Source organism: Xylaria bambusicola (genome assembly GCF_022495145.1).
Source record: "Xylaria bambusicola strain CBS 139988 unplaced genomic scaffold F5B22scaffold_29, whole genome shotgun sequence".
In the NCBI taxonomy this organism is placed as follows: domain Eukaryota; kingdom Fungi; phylum Ascomycota; class Sordariomycetes; order Xylariales; family Xylariaceae; genus Xylaria; species Xylaria bambusicola.
Genome location: NW_025953582.1, coordinates 370684 through 388301, shown reverse-complemented (window position 1 = coordinate 388301; position 17618 = coordinate 370684). Strand labels below are relative to the sequence as shown.

At 34.8% G+C, this 17618-nt stretch overlaps 4 protein-coding genes across 4 annotated transcripts; 2 read left to right on the top strand and 2 right to left on the bottom strand.

The window, feature by feature from the left end:
- Window positions 1–1221: 1221 nt before the first annotated feature.
- F5B22DRAFT_248426 (uncharacterized protein) lies at window positions 1222–2000 on the top strand. Its single transcript, XM_047969986.1, has one exon. It carries the CDS (start codon window positions 1351–1353, stop codon window positions 1930–1932), a length of 582 nt encoding a protein of 193 aa, XP_047829603.1. The 5' UTR covers window positions 1222–1350; the 3' UTR covers window positions 1933–2000.
- A 516-nt stretch (window positions 2001–2516) lies between these two features.
- On the bottom strand, window positions 2517–3642 carry F5B22DRAFT_248429 (uncharacterized protein). The gene is made up of 2 exons (XM_047969987.1): window positions 2681–3642; window positions 2517–2627 (listed from the first exon to the last, which is right to left on the bottom strand). The coding sequence occupies exon 1, from the start codon at window positions 3557–3559 to the stop codon at window positions 2765–2767; it is 795 nt and encodes a 264-aa protein (XP_047829602.1). The 5' UTR covers window positions 3560–3642; the 3' UTR covers window positions 2517–2627; window positions 2681–2764.
- A 6234-nt stretch (window positions 3643–9876) lies between these two features.
- Window positions 9877–10925, top strand: F5B22DRAFT_248395 (uncharacterized protein). The gene is made up of 3 exons (XM_047969985.1): window positions 9877–10394; window positions 10464–10626; window positions 10676–10925. Exons 1-3 carry the CDS (start codon window positions 9921–9923, stop codon window positions 10810–10812), a joined length of 774 nt encoding a protein of 257 aa, XP_047829601.1. The 5' UTR covers window positions 9877–9920; the 3' UTR covers window positions 10813–10925.
- Window positions 10926–17028: 6103 nt separating this feature from the next.
- Window positions 17029–17507, bottom strand: F5B22DRAFT_647861 (uncharacterized protein; the record flags this gene model as incomplete). The annotated part of the gene is made up of 2 exons (XM_047978941.1): window positions 17029–17247; window positions 17445–17507. The coding sequence occupies 2 exons, from the start codon at window positions 17505–17507 to the stop codon at window positions 17029–17031; spliced, it is 282 nt and encodes a 93-aa protein (XP_047829600.1).
- Between the last annotated feature and the right edge of the window lie 111 nt (window positions 17508–17618).

The following is a 17618-nucleotide window of genomic DNA, read 5'->3' as shown; positions in this document are numbered from 1 at the left end:
TTAGTGGATAAGGGCGCCTGTATTTGATGGGTTGCCTCCTGTCTAAGCCCTCATAGTGGCTGTTATACAAGCTACGGTATTGTTGATGGGTACAGTAACAGTGAAATACGAAGAGAGGATGGTTAGAACGTATAGCATAAATCTCTTTAATTATATGGGAGGTATGGTAAGGTCTTAGAGATCTCTTAGTTAGATAACATTGCGGGTATAGATTGGCAACGCCTGAGAGAGATGGTTCTGTGTAGAGGGCATGACAAAAGATCGTCTAGACGTCTAATGGAGATCTTGTAGGCAATAGCGTCTGTATAATCGTAATTCAGGCGCTCAGGGCAACAACAATGGGCCAACAGGCAAGCGGTTCTATAAGCGCCATGCCGAGCACAATATGCAAGAATGGGCTCGCTGTAACTCGTACACGCGAGCGACATAGAAGACGGAGCTCTGCAAGGCAGACAACACAGTTAAGATGATGTCGAATATAACCATGGACATCTAGGACATTGAACAGATCACAAGCATAGATTCGATGATCTATGAGGGACACAACGATTCTGAGCCTAGCCCCTATTTTCTCATACAGCTGCTTGACACCTCAGCCTTCAGACCACCTTCACTCTACGGCAATCCCGGCCACCCTCTAACCACTAAATACATAGGCAACTTAACCAAATTACGGACAGAGACGAAGTGGACACCATAGTGTCAATTGCGAAACAGTTCCATGCGACCTGACCTGACCTGAACATCTATTATATAGAATAAAGCCGCAGCCCGCTTAGACTTTGCCCCTTACGTCCACTTTACCATGGTCCCTCTAAGCTATATCGCATTAAGATGCTCCTGGTTGAGCTAAGGAGAGAGGAACCGGCCGACCTGGTCGAGCTCGTGTTTGATTATGGTGGTCATCCAAATGAATAACCAAGGTTGATTAATTGATTGATTGATGGTGTTTAACGCCGCAGGGGCTCTGTTGCCTTGCAGTTAGCCCAGGACTTCTTAAAAGCATTGGGGACATGAGTAGCTATCCGCTATATATAGTAGTAATTCATATGTAGCGGCTTCAGTAGCCAAGGGCGCAGTAGGCGATGCCAACATGCAGTCTCGAATAGACTAGCGATGATTAGTGACAAGGCAGATTCTGCCTTGGCCGCTGAGACAGGCGCATGCGCTGGCTCACTAGTGCAGCTTCATCTATACTATCCTCATGACTTTTCAATCTCTATTTAAGGGCTCTAGGAAGCGGTGTCTTGTCATACTTCATTCCTTTAATCCCAACCACCATACATCATTTAAATCCCCTCCAAGTATATATCGCAAATTCTTTTTACACTATCTTTTACTGATACTACTATGTCTCATCACCTTCGAGATTCCATAATCTTGATCCGCCTAGTCATCTTATCCCTAGCCATCATAGGGCTGGCTGTCGCCGGCCTTAACTCAGCCAACGCGCGTTTTGCCATCATCTTGCGTAATAGAGCTAGATCCGGACTTACCGACTCTGCCAGCACCATCTTAGACAAAACGTTTGCTTCACTTATGCAAAACATCCTTGTCAACACTGTGGTCATGGCCGTTATATCTACCGCCTTTGCTATCTTCGGAATCGCAACTGCAACTTACAGGAGATGGCTTCGAGACAATAATAGACAATGGATGTGCTTTTCAGGTACCCAGGTCCTCTTGGCATTGGTCCTTATTATTATAGGAGGATACCTCGCCGACTATGTCAATGGCTTCCAATCCTCCTTTGACAAGTTCGGACGTGGTGAAGACATCCCATATTATACCGTTATGTATTTTGGGGGTATAGCCGAGGCATCCTACGGTGCCCTAGTCATTGCCTTGTTCCTACTTATATACTCTATCACTACGGGGGAGAGGGAGATGAGACGTGTGGAAATACGCAGAGAGGGAGCAGAAGACTTGTGATAAGTGTATGATTTCTAAGGTTAATTACTTCTAGAAGATCTGGAAACAATTAGTATACAAAGTTACGTGTCTATACTTTTTGTAAAGGATAGAGTGTGGTATAACGAGAAAATAGTTGAGCTTATTCTACTAGCTTGTTACGAACTTACCGTTCGAGCGCGTCTTGCTGTCTCGCTGAGATGTGTACTAATAAATAGTGTGGCGGGTTTACAGGGGTTGAGAAGTCCCTGCTCACCCCCTGATATATTAGCCCGTATTAATCCATCCAAATTAACCATCAATTCTGACAGTATGGATCTATTGCAGACTAGGCACGACATAACAAGACGGTGTTCAAAAACGTCGTCGAGGAAATCTTCGTCACTACTTGGGTGACAATCTAGTATCATAGAAGATCAATACGCAAATGGAGGTGGTTCATAACCGGCTATGGGAAGTCTGCCTTAAATACGGCGGCGTTTCGACGGCTGGTTCCCGTCAGTACTTCTATTCACCGGTCCTTTGCATGTCTTGCGATGTCTAGCCATGTTTGATCTGTCGTGTTCTCGTCCACATTTGTCGCATACGGCGGTTTTTGCATATGACTTGCTTGTTTCGCTCTTTCCATCCGCATGTTGATTAGCCGCGTCGTGGATAGCATCGCTGTGAACTAAATTGTGTTGTCGTTGCATGTGAAGCCATGACGCAGCTTGACCCTTGCGCAGATGTCAGCATAAGATAAATACTCTTTCAACCAAGTGTAACTAACCTGACAGTGGCCTAGGAAGTTCTTGAGAAGTTTTTCAAACCTGGAGTTTTTTAGTCATGTCTGGGTGAATATGCCTGGAAAGACCTACTGTTCCGGCGTGGGGTCTTTGCTAGCTTCGTTAGGTTGTGCTGTTTCTCCCGAGTCATGATGGGGACGGAGTCTGTGAGCCAAGACATGGGCGAAGAAATGGACCTCTTCGCACTTCTTCCCGCAACTGGGACATGGTTCATTTTGATCATACTCACACATGTGGTCTGAGATATGCGCGTCCAAGCCGTCTACACGGGCGCCACAGAAGGGACATGACGAAACTGAATGCTTGCGATGTATATGCGTGGCGAGAGTGTCGGCAGACGATGGGAACCCGGGGCAACTAGGGAATGGGCATTGTCGAAGGTCATGGACCTTCTTGTGTTCTGCCAGCTGCGACGGTGCACATTGAACTTCGCAGTCCGAGCAGTCCTCCCACGAATGCACTTCCCGTCGGTGAGTGCGAAGCTGCGATTTCGAATACCTGCTTGCACATTCCTCACAATAGATATGACACTGAGCGATATGTTGTTCAACATTAGAATCGGCTCCAAAAAAGGAACAGTAGGTACAGAGCCTCGCTGAATGGGCTTCTTGAGAGTGGACAAGCAAATCAGAAGCCGGGAATTCTGCATCGCATAGCAGGCACTTCCTGGGCTGGTGAGTTCGCTGGATGTGGTTGTCAAGCGAAATCTCTTGATCGACTTCGCCGCAGTAAGGGCATTGCCTTTCGTTATGGAGGTTTAGGAGGTGGTCTTTCATCGCTCTCTTGGAGAGCTTCTGCTGGCAATATTTACAGGATAGCGTGGCATGAAAAGTTGCAAGGTGGTCTTTAGCATCAACAGCCATGGTGGCTGGGCAGCTCTCACACCTTTCCCAATTGTGTGACTGCGCTAAATGATAGTTGATGGAATTTTCATCGATGGGAACCTCGCATAAAGGACAAGATACCTAAGAATGTAACTCGTTAATATGTTCCCAGTGATATTTGTTCAGAGGTAGAGTTAAATCGTAGTCCTTGCAGAGCGTTAGACAATGTGTTTGGAATAAGTGTTTCAACAGGCTAGCTGCTGGATCTTGAGCGACAAAGTTACATTTATTACAGTGTTTCCTGAGATGACTTTGAATATTCGTACGGCTCGTGCCACATTTTTCGCATAAGTGAACAGATCTGATGTGTTCAGATAGGTCCTTGAATTGTTCCCCGCATGTATTGCATTCGTGCGTTGTTTGGATATGAATGTCCAAATCAACAGCTAGGTCGAGACAGTAGCTACACTTGTGCTTAGACACAACATGCATAGGTAAATCTTCCTGCACTTTCTCGCAATGCCGGCAAAAATGGTTGAGTGAAATATGTTCCGTCAGATCCGCATCATATCTGCCGCAATATGGACATGTATGATCGTCTGTAATATGATCGGCGAAGTCGTTGTTGTCTCTGAAGGCTCGACATTGGCAGTAATGATCTTCTAGAAAGTGCCGGGATAGGTCTTGATGGTATGTGTGACAACATGTATGATGCGTATCGATATGCTCTTCCCACGGCACATCCTCAGGTCGACAATTACAGCAATGTTCGGATTCGATGTGTGCTTGTATGTCTGTGAAACACCGGTGACAGTAAGCGCAAGTATGCCGTTGTTCGATATAGGTTACCAGATTTTTAATATTGGATTGATAAATACCATGTCGTTGATGATAATGCTCGAGAAGTTCGCATCCTGAAATGATTTCACCGCAGAATTGGCAGGTCGATAGGTTATGAGAGATCAGATGCTCGTCTCTGGATGCCGCTTTTGTAACCATGCAGCAAACAGTGCAGGTGAAAAAACCTGGTACACTAGCCTCTGTGTAGACGCCCACATTACCGCGAGGATGTTGAGGGTGGAACGTTCTTGGAAACTGTGCGAAGTTGTTGGGGGGGTAAAGGGTGCTCAAGACACCTTTGCTTTCGAGGTCTTTAAAATACTCCAACGATATTTTCAAATCGTCAATAGTTGGCCACCTACTGGCAGTGATTTCCGCGGGGCGACAGTCAGGGTGACAGTGTAGCACAGCCTTTCTGTAAGCCTTCTGTGCTTCTTCATGTGTAGGGACAAAGCCGTGGGGTAGACCTAAAGCTATCCATGGGCTGAAGTGAAGTGCAAAATGCTTTACCATGACGAGCGACGAGTGACGACTAACGAGTGACGAGTGACGACTGACGAGTGACGACTGACGAGTGACGACTGACGAGTGACGACTGACGAGTGACGACTGACGAGTGACGACTGACGAGTGACGAGTGACGACTGACGAGTGACGACTGACGACTGACGAGTGACGACTGAATTCAAGGATCACGAGACTGAGTGTTGGTGGGGCTACGCTCAGCGCTAGGACCGCCTTATCTAGCCTGTGATCATGTGATAGGTGGGAAGTTTCTTCATGCACGGGCCACAGAACACTGAGGCACAATTTCAAATACCCAGCTCCTTCCTTTTAGCGCGCGGTAGAACCAGATGGATACTTAAATACGGAACGATACACAACTAATGGACTTCCTAACCCGATTTTAGGGAAAGGAAAAAAAAAAAACCATCCCTTACGTCTTGCTTCCTTTTAATTGCAATCACCCAGAAGGATGGAAGCGGCAATGCTTATGGCGGCTTAGCTGTGAAGATTAACAAACCAGGGCGAAGCCAAGCCCGTTTGTCTTTTTCTTATATAATATAACCGCGCGGTCAAGGAATAAAAATTCTATAGCCTCAGGTGTCACTATGCGCCATGAAACTGAAGAATTTTCGAATTTTTAATTTCTCAAAGGCTACAGCTCGTCTTTCAACGTGTTAATAATATATATAAACTTTACAAACGTGCTTCACTCAACCTAATAATAACTACCTATTACTAAATAATAATAAATATCTATATTAACATCAAGTCAAGATGATCCCAATTCTTTGCAAGGTCTACGACTCGTTTGGCCGCCTTTCGCGAGGTACTCGTGTTTCCCTTCGATACGGCCGGGCAGCCTGGCATGCTTCAACATCATCCCGAGGCGTCATCGAAACTTGGTACTTTAACAAAGTGATGGCGGAGGATATGGATGTTAAATGCTCTGTCGCAATAAACCAAGAGGAGTCTTATGGACATAATCTTATCACCCATTATTTTTCGGCATCCCGGATGGAAATCCATCTCGTCATTCTATGTCTCGGACCAAACTGTGGTAGTTCCAGCTTTCGCCTTATCTCTAAACCACTTAGCAGCACACATGCCCTACTGCTTCGGTCATCGTTATACACCCAAGGCGGAAGACCTATTCTGACAAAAATCGATAAAGTATAAAATAAACAATCATCTTAGTACGACACTGAAACTAGTCAGACTTTGCATTTCGGATCAGGTGGTTCATTTTCATCGTCATTTTTTTAAGGGCAAGGGCGAGCCGGGTCAAGCGGTGCAGCGACATCCGTGGTGTTAGAGGGACTTTGTGGGTCGGCTAGCTCATCCGACGTTTTGACCGGAAATCGGCCCGTTTTGGGCCTCGCAGCGGCACCGTCGTCTTCGGGAGGGCTTTTTGGATCGGCTAGCTCCTCCACCCTTTGACCGGAAATCGGCCCAGTTCGAGCAATGTGTCGGCATCGACGCTTTCGGGAGAGAGACTCTTTGGGCTTGGGTCGACCAGCTCGGGACGAGGACTCCAAGATTAGAGGGCAAGAATGTAACAAGGCTCACAGGAGACCATGTAGCACACACCCGATGGTTTTTTTTTTTTAAAATATGTTAACGTGCATTGTTTCCTATCTATTATTTATTACTTGCTTGATTTGCTGTTGTGTAGTTGGTGGTTATTTATTACAGTGGTTTATAGTTTATATAAATGTTTATTCTGCCTATCTTTTGATTTTTTTCAACTGTCTTTCGCCGCCAGCTAAAATGTGTCATCTCTTTAAAGAATAGTGCTCTATGCTTTGCTCATCAAGTTCAACTCAATATAGCCGCGGCGAAAGGCGATAAATGGTACTCTACATACTGTTTTAATGTTAACGATCTAAGGATCTTTCGGGAGCCGGCGAATATATCGATAGGATATATCGTGACATAGATAGCTATGGTGTACAGGCGGATGGGTCTACCCCGCTAGGTCGCTTTGTATCTCTTGCCATCAACGAACAGAGCTCTTCTGTTTATACCTAGGAAGTGGAACAGTAAGAGGCAGCTTTAAAGATAGTATAGCTAGGAGGGTTTCTTAAAGGAATATTAAACCTTTAAGTATAACCTAATTAAAGCGATTTAATATTTATATTATAACTTTAAAGATTAATATAATAAGTTTTATAAAAATAATATTAAATGCTTAAGTTTAATTCTTTATATAATAATAAAATCTTTTTATATATTTAATTATTTTTTAAGTTAAGTTTTTTAATTATTAATCTTATTTAAAATTTTTATTTATATTAATTATTAATTAAAATTTTATTTTATTTAATAAAAAAAGCTCTTTAAAGTATTTTAAATAAACTTTAATTAATTTATTTATTATTATTATAATTTAAAAAAACTTTTAATATAATTACTTTTACCTTTTAAGTAATATAAGGTAGATTTACTTTAAAAATTTATTAAATTATTATTTATAAGTTTAAATTTATTATTTATTTCTTTATATTTTTTTTATTTTTTATATAATATTATAAAAAAGACTTAAGATTTTTATATAATAATACTTTTAAAAACTTATTAATTTTTAATTAATTTATAAAATATTATTAAAGTATTAATTAAGTTTTAAATAAATTATTAAAGATTTATAATTTAAATTTTAATATATAAGGTTAATTTTATAAGTTAAATACTTTAAAAGATTTAATTTATATTAATTTTATAACTTATAAAAATATATTAAATTTTATATATTATTAAAGTAGTTTAAAAGTTAAGCTTTTTTAAAGTTAAGGATTTAATAATAAATTATAAGATTATAAATCTTTATTATTAAATAATTTAAATTTAAAACTTATAAAATATCTTTAATTATTATATTAAATTATATTTAATTATCTTTATTATAAGTTTAATTATAAAGCTTTTAATATTTATAATTTAAAACTTTAAACTTTAAGTTTAAGTATAAATAGGTTAAAATAAAATTATTTATATTAATAAAATATAAAGGTTTATTTTAAAGTTCCTTTAAATATAAATTAATTATAATATAATATATAATAAAGAATAATTATATATTAAAGGTACTTTTTAAAACTTTTTAAATTAATTAATTATTTATATAATATTTTTATATATTTAAAAAAATTTTAATAAAGTAATATATACTTTTAATATTTTTATATATTTAATAAGTTTTAAATTATAATAGGTTATATTATTATTAATTTTAAGGTTTTTATTATTATAAATAATTTTTTATTAAATAAAATAAATAAAAAGATTAAAATTTTACTTATTAAATATAAAATAATAATAATAAATCTTATAATAATATATTATATTATTTAAAAGGTTATTTAAAAAATTAAATATTTAATAATTAAATTAAAATAAAAAAAGGAAAAGAATTAATTATTAAATATATTATTTATTTAATATAAAAATAAATAAATAAAAAATAATATATTAAAAGTTAAATAAAAAAAGTATAAAATAAAAATAAAAAGAAGGGGAAGTAAATATAATTACCCCTTTTTATATTATAGCTTTTATAATATAAAAATTTTACTTTATTTTTAATTAATTATTTTAAATTTTTTAAAATAAATATTATATTAATAATAAAGTAATATTATAATATTATTTATTTATAACTATTATAGGAAATTTATTTAACCCTTTATATTATTTAATTTATTTTAAAGGAATATATTTTTATATTAAATATTTAAAAAATTATATTTAATATTTTATATATATTAAATATAATATAAAATATTAAATTTTACTTATTAAAACTCTTCCTTAAACCTTTTATTTAAATTAATTAAGTTATTTTATTAAAGTTAATAATTAAAAATTCCTTATTTTATATATAATAAATTATATTAATAGCTTTTATAATTAAAAAGAAAAAGAAGTTAAATAAAATTTAATTTATTTATAAAAGAAGTATTTTACTTTATTAATAATTATTTATAAATTTAAATTAAGTTTTTTTTAAGCTTAATTTAATATATTTAAATATTTATTATATTTAATTAAAATAAAGCAATAAGCTATTTTAACTTTATTTTAATCTTTTTAATTTATTAAGTATAAAGCTATAAATAAGTTATAATTATTTTATATATAAATATATTTATAATATTTTATTTATATTATTTAACTTTATTTATAATTATTTATTTATTATTTAATTTAATTATTAAAAAATAACTTATTATAACTTTTATTATATAAATTATATTTAATTATAAATTAATAATATAATTATATTATTTAATTGTTTAAGAATTTATTAAAGGGTAATATAATTAACTTTATAGCTTTAAATAAAGTATTTAATAAAATAGCTACTTTTTAAAAGATTTAATTATAATATTAATAGCTTTATTTTATTATTAATTATATAAAATAATATTAAGATTTATTTAAACTTTATTATTAAATTTAACTCTTTATAAATAAAAGTACTTAAATTTAATAAATTACTTTTTATTTAAATCTTTAAAACTTTAATATAATTTATAATATTTATATTAATACTTAATTCTTTAAATATATTAAATTAAATAAAATTTTTAATATAATACATTTATTAATATTATAGTTATATAAGGAAAAAGGGGTAAAACTTTTTAAACTATTTTATCTTTTAACTTAATTTCCTTAAGGGCGGTAAATAAAGATAGGAGCTAATATTATAAGAGTAGCCTTCCTTAAAACCAAATTATAAAACTAAATTAATTCTGGAATTGCTGTTATATATAGGGAATCTTTCTATATAATTAGCTAACCTATAGTTATATCTATAAGTTAAGTTAAATTTTGTTATAAAATATATAACATTTTATAATAGTGGATCTTTTTAATAAGCCGTTCCTTTATTGGTTTATAATACCGTCTTATTAAAGCTATAAATAATTATAAATATAGCACCCCAGTTTATATTTCTTTTATATACAGACACCTCGCTCTACACCTTTCTACAACTTACACATCACGACCTATTCTATCGTTATTCTTCCCTGACTTCATACCTTTTCAAATGTCGAGCAACTTACTCAACCACGCCTCTACTGATGGCAGAAATTTTGATCTAAATATATTAGAGAAAATTATACATCACCTTCTTTCTCAGGAGCTTAAGACTGTCAAGCTAATCAGCTCACCTTGGATCGAAGTCTTACGAACTACCAATGATCCCGAAATTGCCGGTCCCATCCTCCGACGTATAGAGGATGACTGTGCGAAGTACGAGCACGTCATGAGCCAATCCGTCAACCAAATAGAATCGGTGATCCATAGAGTTTCCTCTCGCATGCTACGCAATACTGAGAATGTAAACGAGCTGGTACGCAATCACAGAGACTGGCTTGGCCTGGGCCAGAGAATCTCGCCTCAAGTAGAGCCCGTAACAATCCCAAATATCACATATATTGATCTTACGGGGCCATCTTGTCGCATTTGCATGAGATCTATTGAGGAGTCGCGGGCTACAGTTTATAATAGATGTGGATGTGTAAGTTCTACTCTTCATCTTCCCTGGCCCTTTGGGCTATCTTACTTACTCAGCTAACTGTGTGCATAGATCACCTGTGAAGATTGCTTTCCTGCGGGCAAAAGAGAGTCCTGTGACTTCCTCGGGCATGAAATCTTTCGCCTCCAGGATTCGATTAGAATTTACGGCATATCTGACCCTTGTGGCATCTGTCACAATGTATTGCAGAGACTAACAAGACTACAAGGTTGCGGTACGTAACTATTTGCTCTGATTCGGCTTGTTCTCTAACATAAGCATAGGACATCTCTTTTGTAGAGGCTGCTTACTGTCCCTACGAAGGCACCGAAGCCGAGCTTGCCCAACATGTCGTCAAAGATGCTGTGATAGGGATACCTGTAGTGTTACCGACTGCTGTCTTTCTCTTCAATCGGAGTGATGTATAGGGTGGTGGCACAGCTTGCCTGTGACTAGCTGGAACGTTTAATGAGCTAGTTAACACAGCAACTTTAGGAAGTGTATGAATAAATATTCGCTCCATAGGTTCTCAACTCATATATAAGGCATATGATCTTACTCGGTGTATTAGTAAAATGGGTATCTAAGGATAGACCTATGCTAATATAGGGGCCCCATACACGTTTACCTTATTACGCACGGGCCACAAGGCCAAACACATGGCCTTGTGGCCCGTGCTCCAAGGAGGTAATTTAGTTTTGGCCACTCCAACCAGCCATCCCTCTTCTACATTCTCTAGATCTTCTGCGAGGAAAAGTGCAGCTGTGGTGAAAGGTGATAAACGGTACTCCATGTACTGTTCCAATGTCGACGATTTAAGGACCTCTGGAACCAGGAACTAGGCCATATACCAGGACGAGGAAACCTCCGAGCATTCTTGAATAAGCGTAAAACAGCCATCAAGGCCATCAAATTCATAGAATAGACGCAGGAAGAGAGTAAGGACGAGAAGGCGGAAGCTGGGGCCAGCTGGTTGTGCTTTGAGTTTTCAAAGCATAGCGAAGTGGGGTGACACAGATCAACATCCGGGCCGCGTCGGGCTGGTTGACTAGCTCTGCCAACCGGGCATAGCTGCGGATGAAGGAGCGGCTGAAACCGAGTAGGAATTAATCAATCAATCTTCTGCGATGGACAGCCCATTCGATGCGCTCGGCCTTGACCCTAGGCTGGCATTTACACCAAACAACAAGTTCAGCGGGCTTTTACGAAAGCTTCGCTCATCTGCCGCCCCCAAGTCCATCTTTCAGGCCCCGCTGAAAGTGGCCCATATCCTAAGCATAACCAGGTATATCTACCACAGCTAACTACGACGGGTTTAGTTTGGAGTTCAAATATAGATAGATTTCTGAATTCCAAGCCTCTTAGCGCGCGGCCTGTATCTAGTCGACGGAGACTTTAGGTTAGCCGATGTGCAATCTAGGTTGTTTCTTTTTTATTATCTCCTTTACGGGCAAGCGCGCGCATCAGGTGCCGCATTAACGCCCCCAATCGCCTCATTTTTTTTTATTTCTATTTTCTGTTCCATTTAGCGTAAAGCGCCTAGTCTAGCCGAGGCATCTATAGAACTAGTGGTTACATCGGCGTTCAAAGAGACGATATATAATATGGATAATATCCCTCAGTCCTCGTGCTAATTGTAAACTTTGACGACTTAATGGACTTAAGGTCTTTAAGTCAGTTTCCCGAGATCTAACCCTAGCCTAAGAATGATAGACGTTGTATAATGGTATGCCGTTGCCTTTAAGGCCGGGCTTACAGCCTTAGCTTTTCGGAAGTTATTAATACTATTTAATTCTTTTATTATACTATAACTATATTGCTTATTATTAAGGTATATTATATATCCTTTATTAATTAAGTAATAATATTAATTAACTATTACTTAATCTTATATAATCTTTATTTCTTTATATTTATTTATTAATATTATTACTTTATTTCTTTTTTTAAATAATATAAGTAAAATATAAGCTTATTTAATTATACTTATTATAATTAATATTATTCCATTACTTTTTATTAAATATATAAATATATTAAATAATTATTTAAGCCTTTTTATAATAATTTATTTATTAAACTATTATATTATTAATATAATAATAATTTTATATACTTTTATTTATATAAATATTATATTTATATTTTAATTTAATAATAAATTAATATAATAAAGATTTATATTCTTAATTAACCTTAATATTAAAAGCTTTTAAAGCTTTATTAAATATCTTTATTCTTTTTATTATAAGCCTTTTTATTAAAATATATTATTAAGCTTATAAACTTTTTAAGTTTATTATATTTAATAATATTTTATAGCATTTTTCCCTTTTATCTCTTATATTTATTATAATAAAAATTATATTTATTATTTTATTAAACTTTTATCTTTTCTTTAATTTTATTTATATCTTTAAGGTTTAATTCTTTAATATAAAGGTAATTATTATAAATATATATTTAAATAATTTTAAAGCTTTAAAGTTTATTATTTTAATAAAGCGCTTAATATATATATTATTAAATAAATATTTTTATATTTTTATAATAAGCTTATTTTAATTTAATTTTTATAGTTATTCTTTTATAATTATACCTTTTAATTTAAGTTTAATATAAAGGAATAATAAACTTATATTTTATATTATAAATGTATTAAAAAGCGTAAAAGATTTAAAAATAAAGTAAAAGCTATAGCTTAATAGTTTTTATAACTTAAACCTATATTTAAAGATATATAAAAACTTAGTTTTTATTATATAAAGAATTAAAATTCTTAAAATACTTCCTATTACTTTTTATATTATTAATAAAAAACGGTAAAATGTTTAAAAACCTTAATTAATAATTAAATTAAATATATTAAAGGTTAAGTTAAAAGAGGTTAAAGATAAACGTTTTAAATTAAAGTAAAACTACCGCTTAATAGATTAAGCTTATTTAATTTATTTAAAAGATAAAATTATAGGTTTATATAAAGCATTAAATGTTAAAGGAGCTATATAAAAGAGTTACTTTTAAGATCTTATATAAAGGATTATTATTTTATAAGTTTTTAATTATAATTCTTAAGTATAATAAATTAATAAATAAATTTAACTTCTTTAAAAATTTAACTTTATTTATATTAATATATTTTAAGCTATATTATTTAAAGTTTATTATTAATATAATACTTTATATTATAAACTTTTATTATTTTATAATATATATTTCCTTTATTTAAGATTATAAATCCTTTCTTTTAATCTTTAAATTATTTTATTTATCTTTACCCTTTTAATCTTAATAATTATACTATTATAAACCTTATATTTAATTTTTATAACCTGTTTTATAAAAGGTTAAAAAATGAAGTATATATATTTAAAAGCTTTATAATCATTAATAAATATTTATTTAAAAAACATTATACTTATATACTTATAAGTTTATAACTTATAGGAATATAAACTTTAAGAAAACTATATAATTTAAAGTAATTAAAACGATTAAAACTATTTATTTAATTAAATTAATTAATATTAAATATTAATTAAAAGAGTAAACTTTAATTTTATTAAAGTATATATAATATAAAAAAAATAGGGAAATAGGAATTTAAAATTTTATATAGAGTTATATTCTTTAATAATTATTACATTTTTTATAATTATATTTATTTAATTAAAAAGGGATAAATATATATATTTTACTTTTATAACTTTTAATTTCAAGCTTTAAAAGCAGTATTAATTATATATATAAAATATTAAATATATATTTAAACCTTAAGCGTTGCCCTTTTCCTCTTCCTCTTCTTTTAAGTAATTTTACTAGATTTATTTTTTAGTGAGAGTACAGTATACCAGTGTTGGTGCCGTATCCGTCTCCGTTTACATTGCTCACTGAGGTGCCGAAGGAACTCCTTATATTGTTGTTGTGCCGCGGTTTTTCCGGTGCTGGAATTGGTCCAAGAAATATAGAGATGTAGCTGGCCTTGGTCGCCTTGGGCGGTAATATTTCTTTTAAGCGTATCAGTAGGCCATTTCGTAAAATATTAAACGGTGTTAGGGTATTCCTTAAAGTCGGTGCTGCTTTGTCTCCGAGCCTTCGTCTTCTATGCACTAAGTTCCTTGATATTAGGGTGGAGTATTATCTTTGGAATATCTTTGTTGTGATATATAAGAACGTAATTAAATATTTCCCTTAACTGTTGTGTAACCTTGAGTTGTTGTAAAGCTTTAAGACCATCATCCGAGAAGAGTTCAAGGAGCATGCTACGTATGGAGGGGAGCGATACTAAGTCTATATTGAGAGAAGATATAGCGTAATCTTTAGTTACGAGTATATGTTCGGGTTCAAGGTAATGTGGTAAATAATGAGCTGAAATAGGTGGAAAAATGGAGAATGTGATGCACGAAGTGCTGGATACAAGTTTTCTTCAGTTTTTTTTTTTTTTTTTTTTTTTTTGCTACGTAGATCATTATTTATTTAAGCTCCGGAAATCTTCCCTAATACTTATATTTTTAATAAAAGGCTATGCCTTTTAGAATTTAAACCTAAACGGTTACATTGTTTCTTAATGAATCATTCTATAGTATTAAATAGCAATATGATATAAAGGTATCTTCGGACCTGTTAGTCTATCAGCGCTTATGCGAGGCCACCCCACAACCGCACCAGGACAGGCATTGCCACCCCCTAAATTAAAAGTCAAACCGCAGATGATAGTAGACCTACATAGGCAGCAACCATGTAAGGAAATTGCTGCTCCGGAATGAAGGGCACCTTGCCACTCTTGTGGAGCCTTAGGGACGGCCACTTGAGCAATGGGCAGTGTCTCATGATACTACAGCCTGAGCCAAGTTCCTGCTATAGTCTGTAAAGAGCCTGGTGGATATTAGGGCTTTCGTTTAGGTAGCCCCCGACTACCGGTTTCTCTATTGCGCCTTTATAATAAAACGCCTAAAGCTACTCGGGTAGCAAGAATGCGGGAACTCTGCGTTAGCTTAGGGGACCTGAGTCAATATGCCTCCATGCCCCTTTCTGATCTTAGGTCTCCTCGAATTCAGATATAGAATGCTTCTAAAGGAGTGGATTCAATATAACCCGTGAATACTGAGACACTTTACCAGCACCAATGCCCAAAGTAGGTCGAATAGGGTATAGCTTTGTTACTATCTATAGGGGCTCCAGTAAGGCAGAATTAAATAATAAATAGCTTTAATAATATACTTATTAACCTTAACTTAATTAAAGTAAGAAATAATAACTTAAGTAAAATATAATATTAAATTAATATAATATAATTTATAGCAGTAAAGGTATTATATAAAACTAATTATACCTATTATTATAACCTTGAATCCTTTTTCTATATACTGCTTTAAATATATACGTGTTAATCGTGGAGTAATGGATTTATTTATAGTAAGGAGAAGCCACTTAAGGGAAGCATTCTTTAAAGGTAAAAGATTAGAACATTCGATTCCATTATAAATATTAAGGAGGGCTATATAACGGCAAATAGTATTAAGAGAATTATAAGTAAATTTTTAAAGTTATTGGATATTGTAAAGCTATTTTATTTAAAGATTAAGAAGATACTTTTTCCTTTAAATAAAGATAAAGAAATAAGCTTTAAAACCTTTATAAAAGACCCTAATCAACTTTATAGCCCTATTATTGCAGCATTTAATAATGCTATAAAGAATATATAATAAATTGGAATATTAATGTATTCTTTTTCTATATAACATTAATAGATATAGATAATTAAAAACTTAAGTGGATTTATAAAGACAGCAAGCATTCCTTAACAGTATACATTACCTATAGCGACCTAACACTGGTAATGTAAAATATGACTTTTAAAACTTTAACATAGAACAGATGTAGATCCTATAGCAATTCAGGATCAAGAGATAAGCAGACAAAGCCTAGCATTGGGTGGAGACTAAAGGTAATCAGCTGTAGGGCTACCTAGGGTGCTGCTCTTGGTGGTTCTCCTGCTGTAGTGGTCCCCTAACAGATGCCACGTCTAGCACCTGGTTTCAGGGGTTCTTGTTCTCCTGTCCCCACTATCTTGATTCCTAACGGCGCTGGAACCCCGGGACTGGTGGGCTGTAGGGATGGTAGACGTTAGCTTTAAGGCCAGCATCTAATACCTAAGATCGGCGTTGGGAATCCACGATGGTGACTTCATTGTCATGCCAAGATGATGGGAGAGTCGTATTTGCTGGCCTTGGAAATGCGCTACTCGTTTCGAGTACGTCGTTTGGCCGCCTCATGTGATTCTTGTAAAATTCGAGCCTTTCGACAAGGGTTGCACAAGGGAGGTGGGCGATACCGCCCGAGCTAGCTGTACATTGAGATAGAAGATCGCGAGACGGATGCTATGGATCAATTCGACGCTGCATGCGGCTTGTTTGTTTGGGTTCTCAAGTGATGATGGCTACAAGGTGTATTTTCTATTTATTCCTTGCTGTAAAAGCCATGATAATCTACAATTACCATAGTATATCTGCCATACGACCAAGTAGAATATGCATGTGTGTCATTTTGGGCATCTGTGTGAGATTTGTGCGAGGTCTCTGCATCCCTTCCCCTTTGGCTCATCTGATCACCTAGACTACCATACTAAGCTGACCATTCAAACCTCCCCATCCTCCAGGTCGTATGGGTTGCGGGTATACTGCTTGTTTCCGTCTTCAGTCTCCAGAGTCTTGGGTTTACTGTCGTGTAGGCTCTGTCGCTTTCTAGGCCTATCGCCGCCGTGGCCGTGGTCGCGATTGAGAAGTGGCTCGTAGTGGGCTTTAGCCGTGGCACCGTCTTCGAAGCTAGCTTGGGCAGCAAGTTTGTTCCAATCGACCTAACATTGTATTAGCTATTGCGAAGGGGCTTAAAGAGAGGGGGTACGAGTGAGGAACGTATAACTGGCTTCGTCTTAAAGTATTCCTAAAGTTTAGCGATAGCTATTATGTCCTTTGCGGTGATCTTCTCGGACGCCATGCTAATTTATTACGGAGATTAATTCGGGATAGGAGATAATCAAGGGCGCGTAAACACTATTGTGGAGGAGGAGGTGTGGACGAAGGTGAGAATGCGAATATAAGATGGTTGTTGCAGCATAGAAAGGAGTTAGCTGGTGTGGGCATACAGGGGAGGAGAGGGATGGCTCAACCTACCCCACGTTAGTCTAATCGCGGTTCGTGCCGCGCCAAAGGTGCCTATGGGTTAGGT

Coding starts and splice junctions, on each gene's coding strand:
- F5B22DRAFT_248426 (XM_047969986.1), top strand. CDS start 1,351: ATGTCTCATCACCTTCGAGATTCCATAATCTTGATCCGCCTAGTCATC.
- F5B22DRAFT_248429 (XM_047969987.1), bottom strand. CDS start 3,559: ATGGCTGTTGATGCTAAAGACCACCTTGCAACTTTTCATGCCACGCTA.
- F5B22DRAFT_248395 (XM_047969985.1), top strand. CDS start 9,921: ATGTCGAGCAACTTACTCAACCACGCCTCTACTGATGGCAGAAATTTT. Junction 10,395..10,463: donor TTTATAATAGATGTGGATGT/GTAAGTTCTACT, acceptor CTGTGTGCATAG/ATCACCTGTGAAGATTGCTT. Junction 10,627..10,675: donor AACAAGACTACAAGGTTGCG/GTACGTAACTAT, acceptor ACATAAGCATAG/GACATCTCTTTTGTAGAGGC.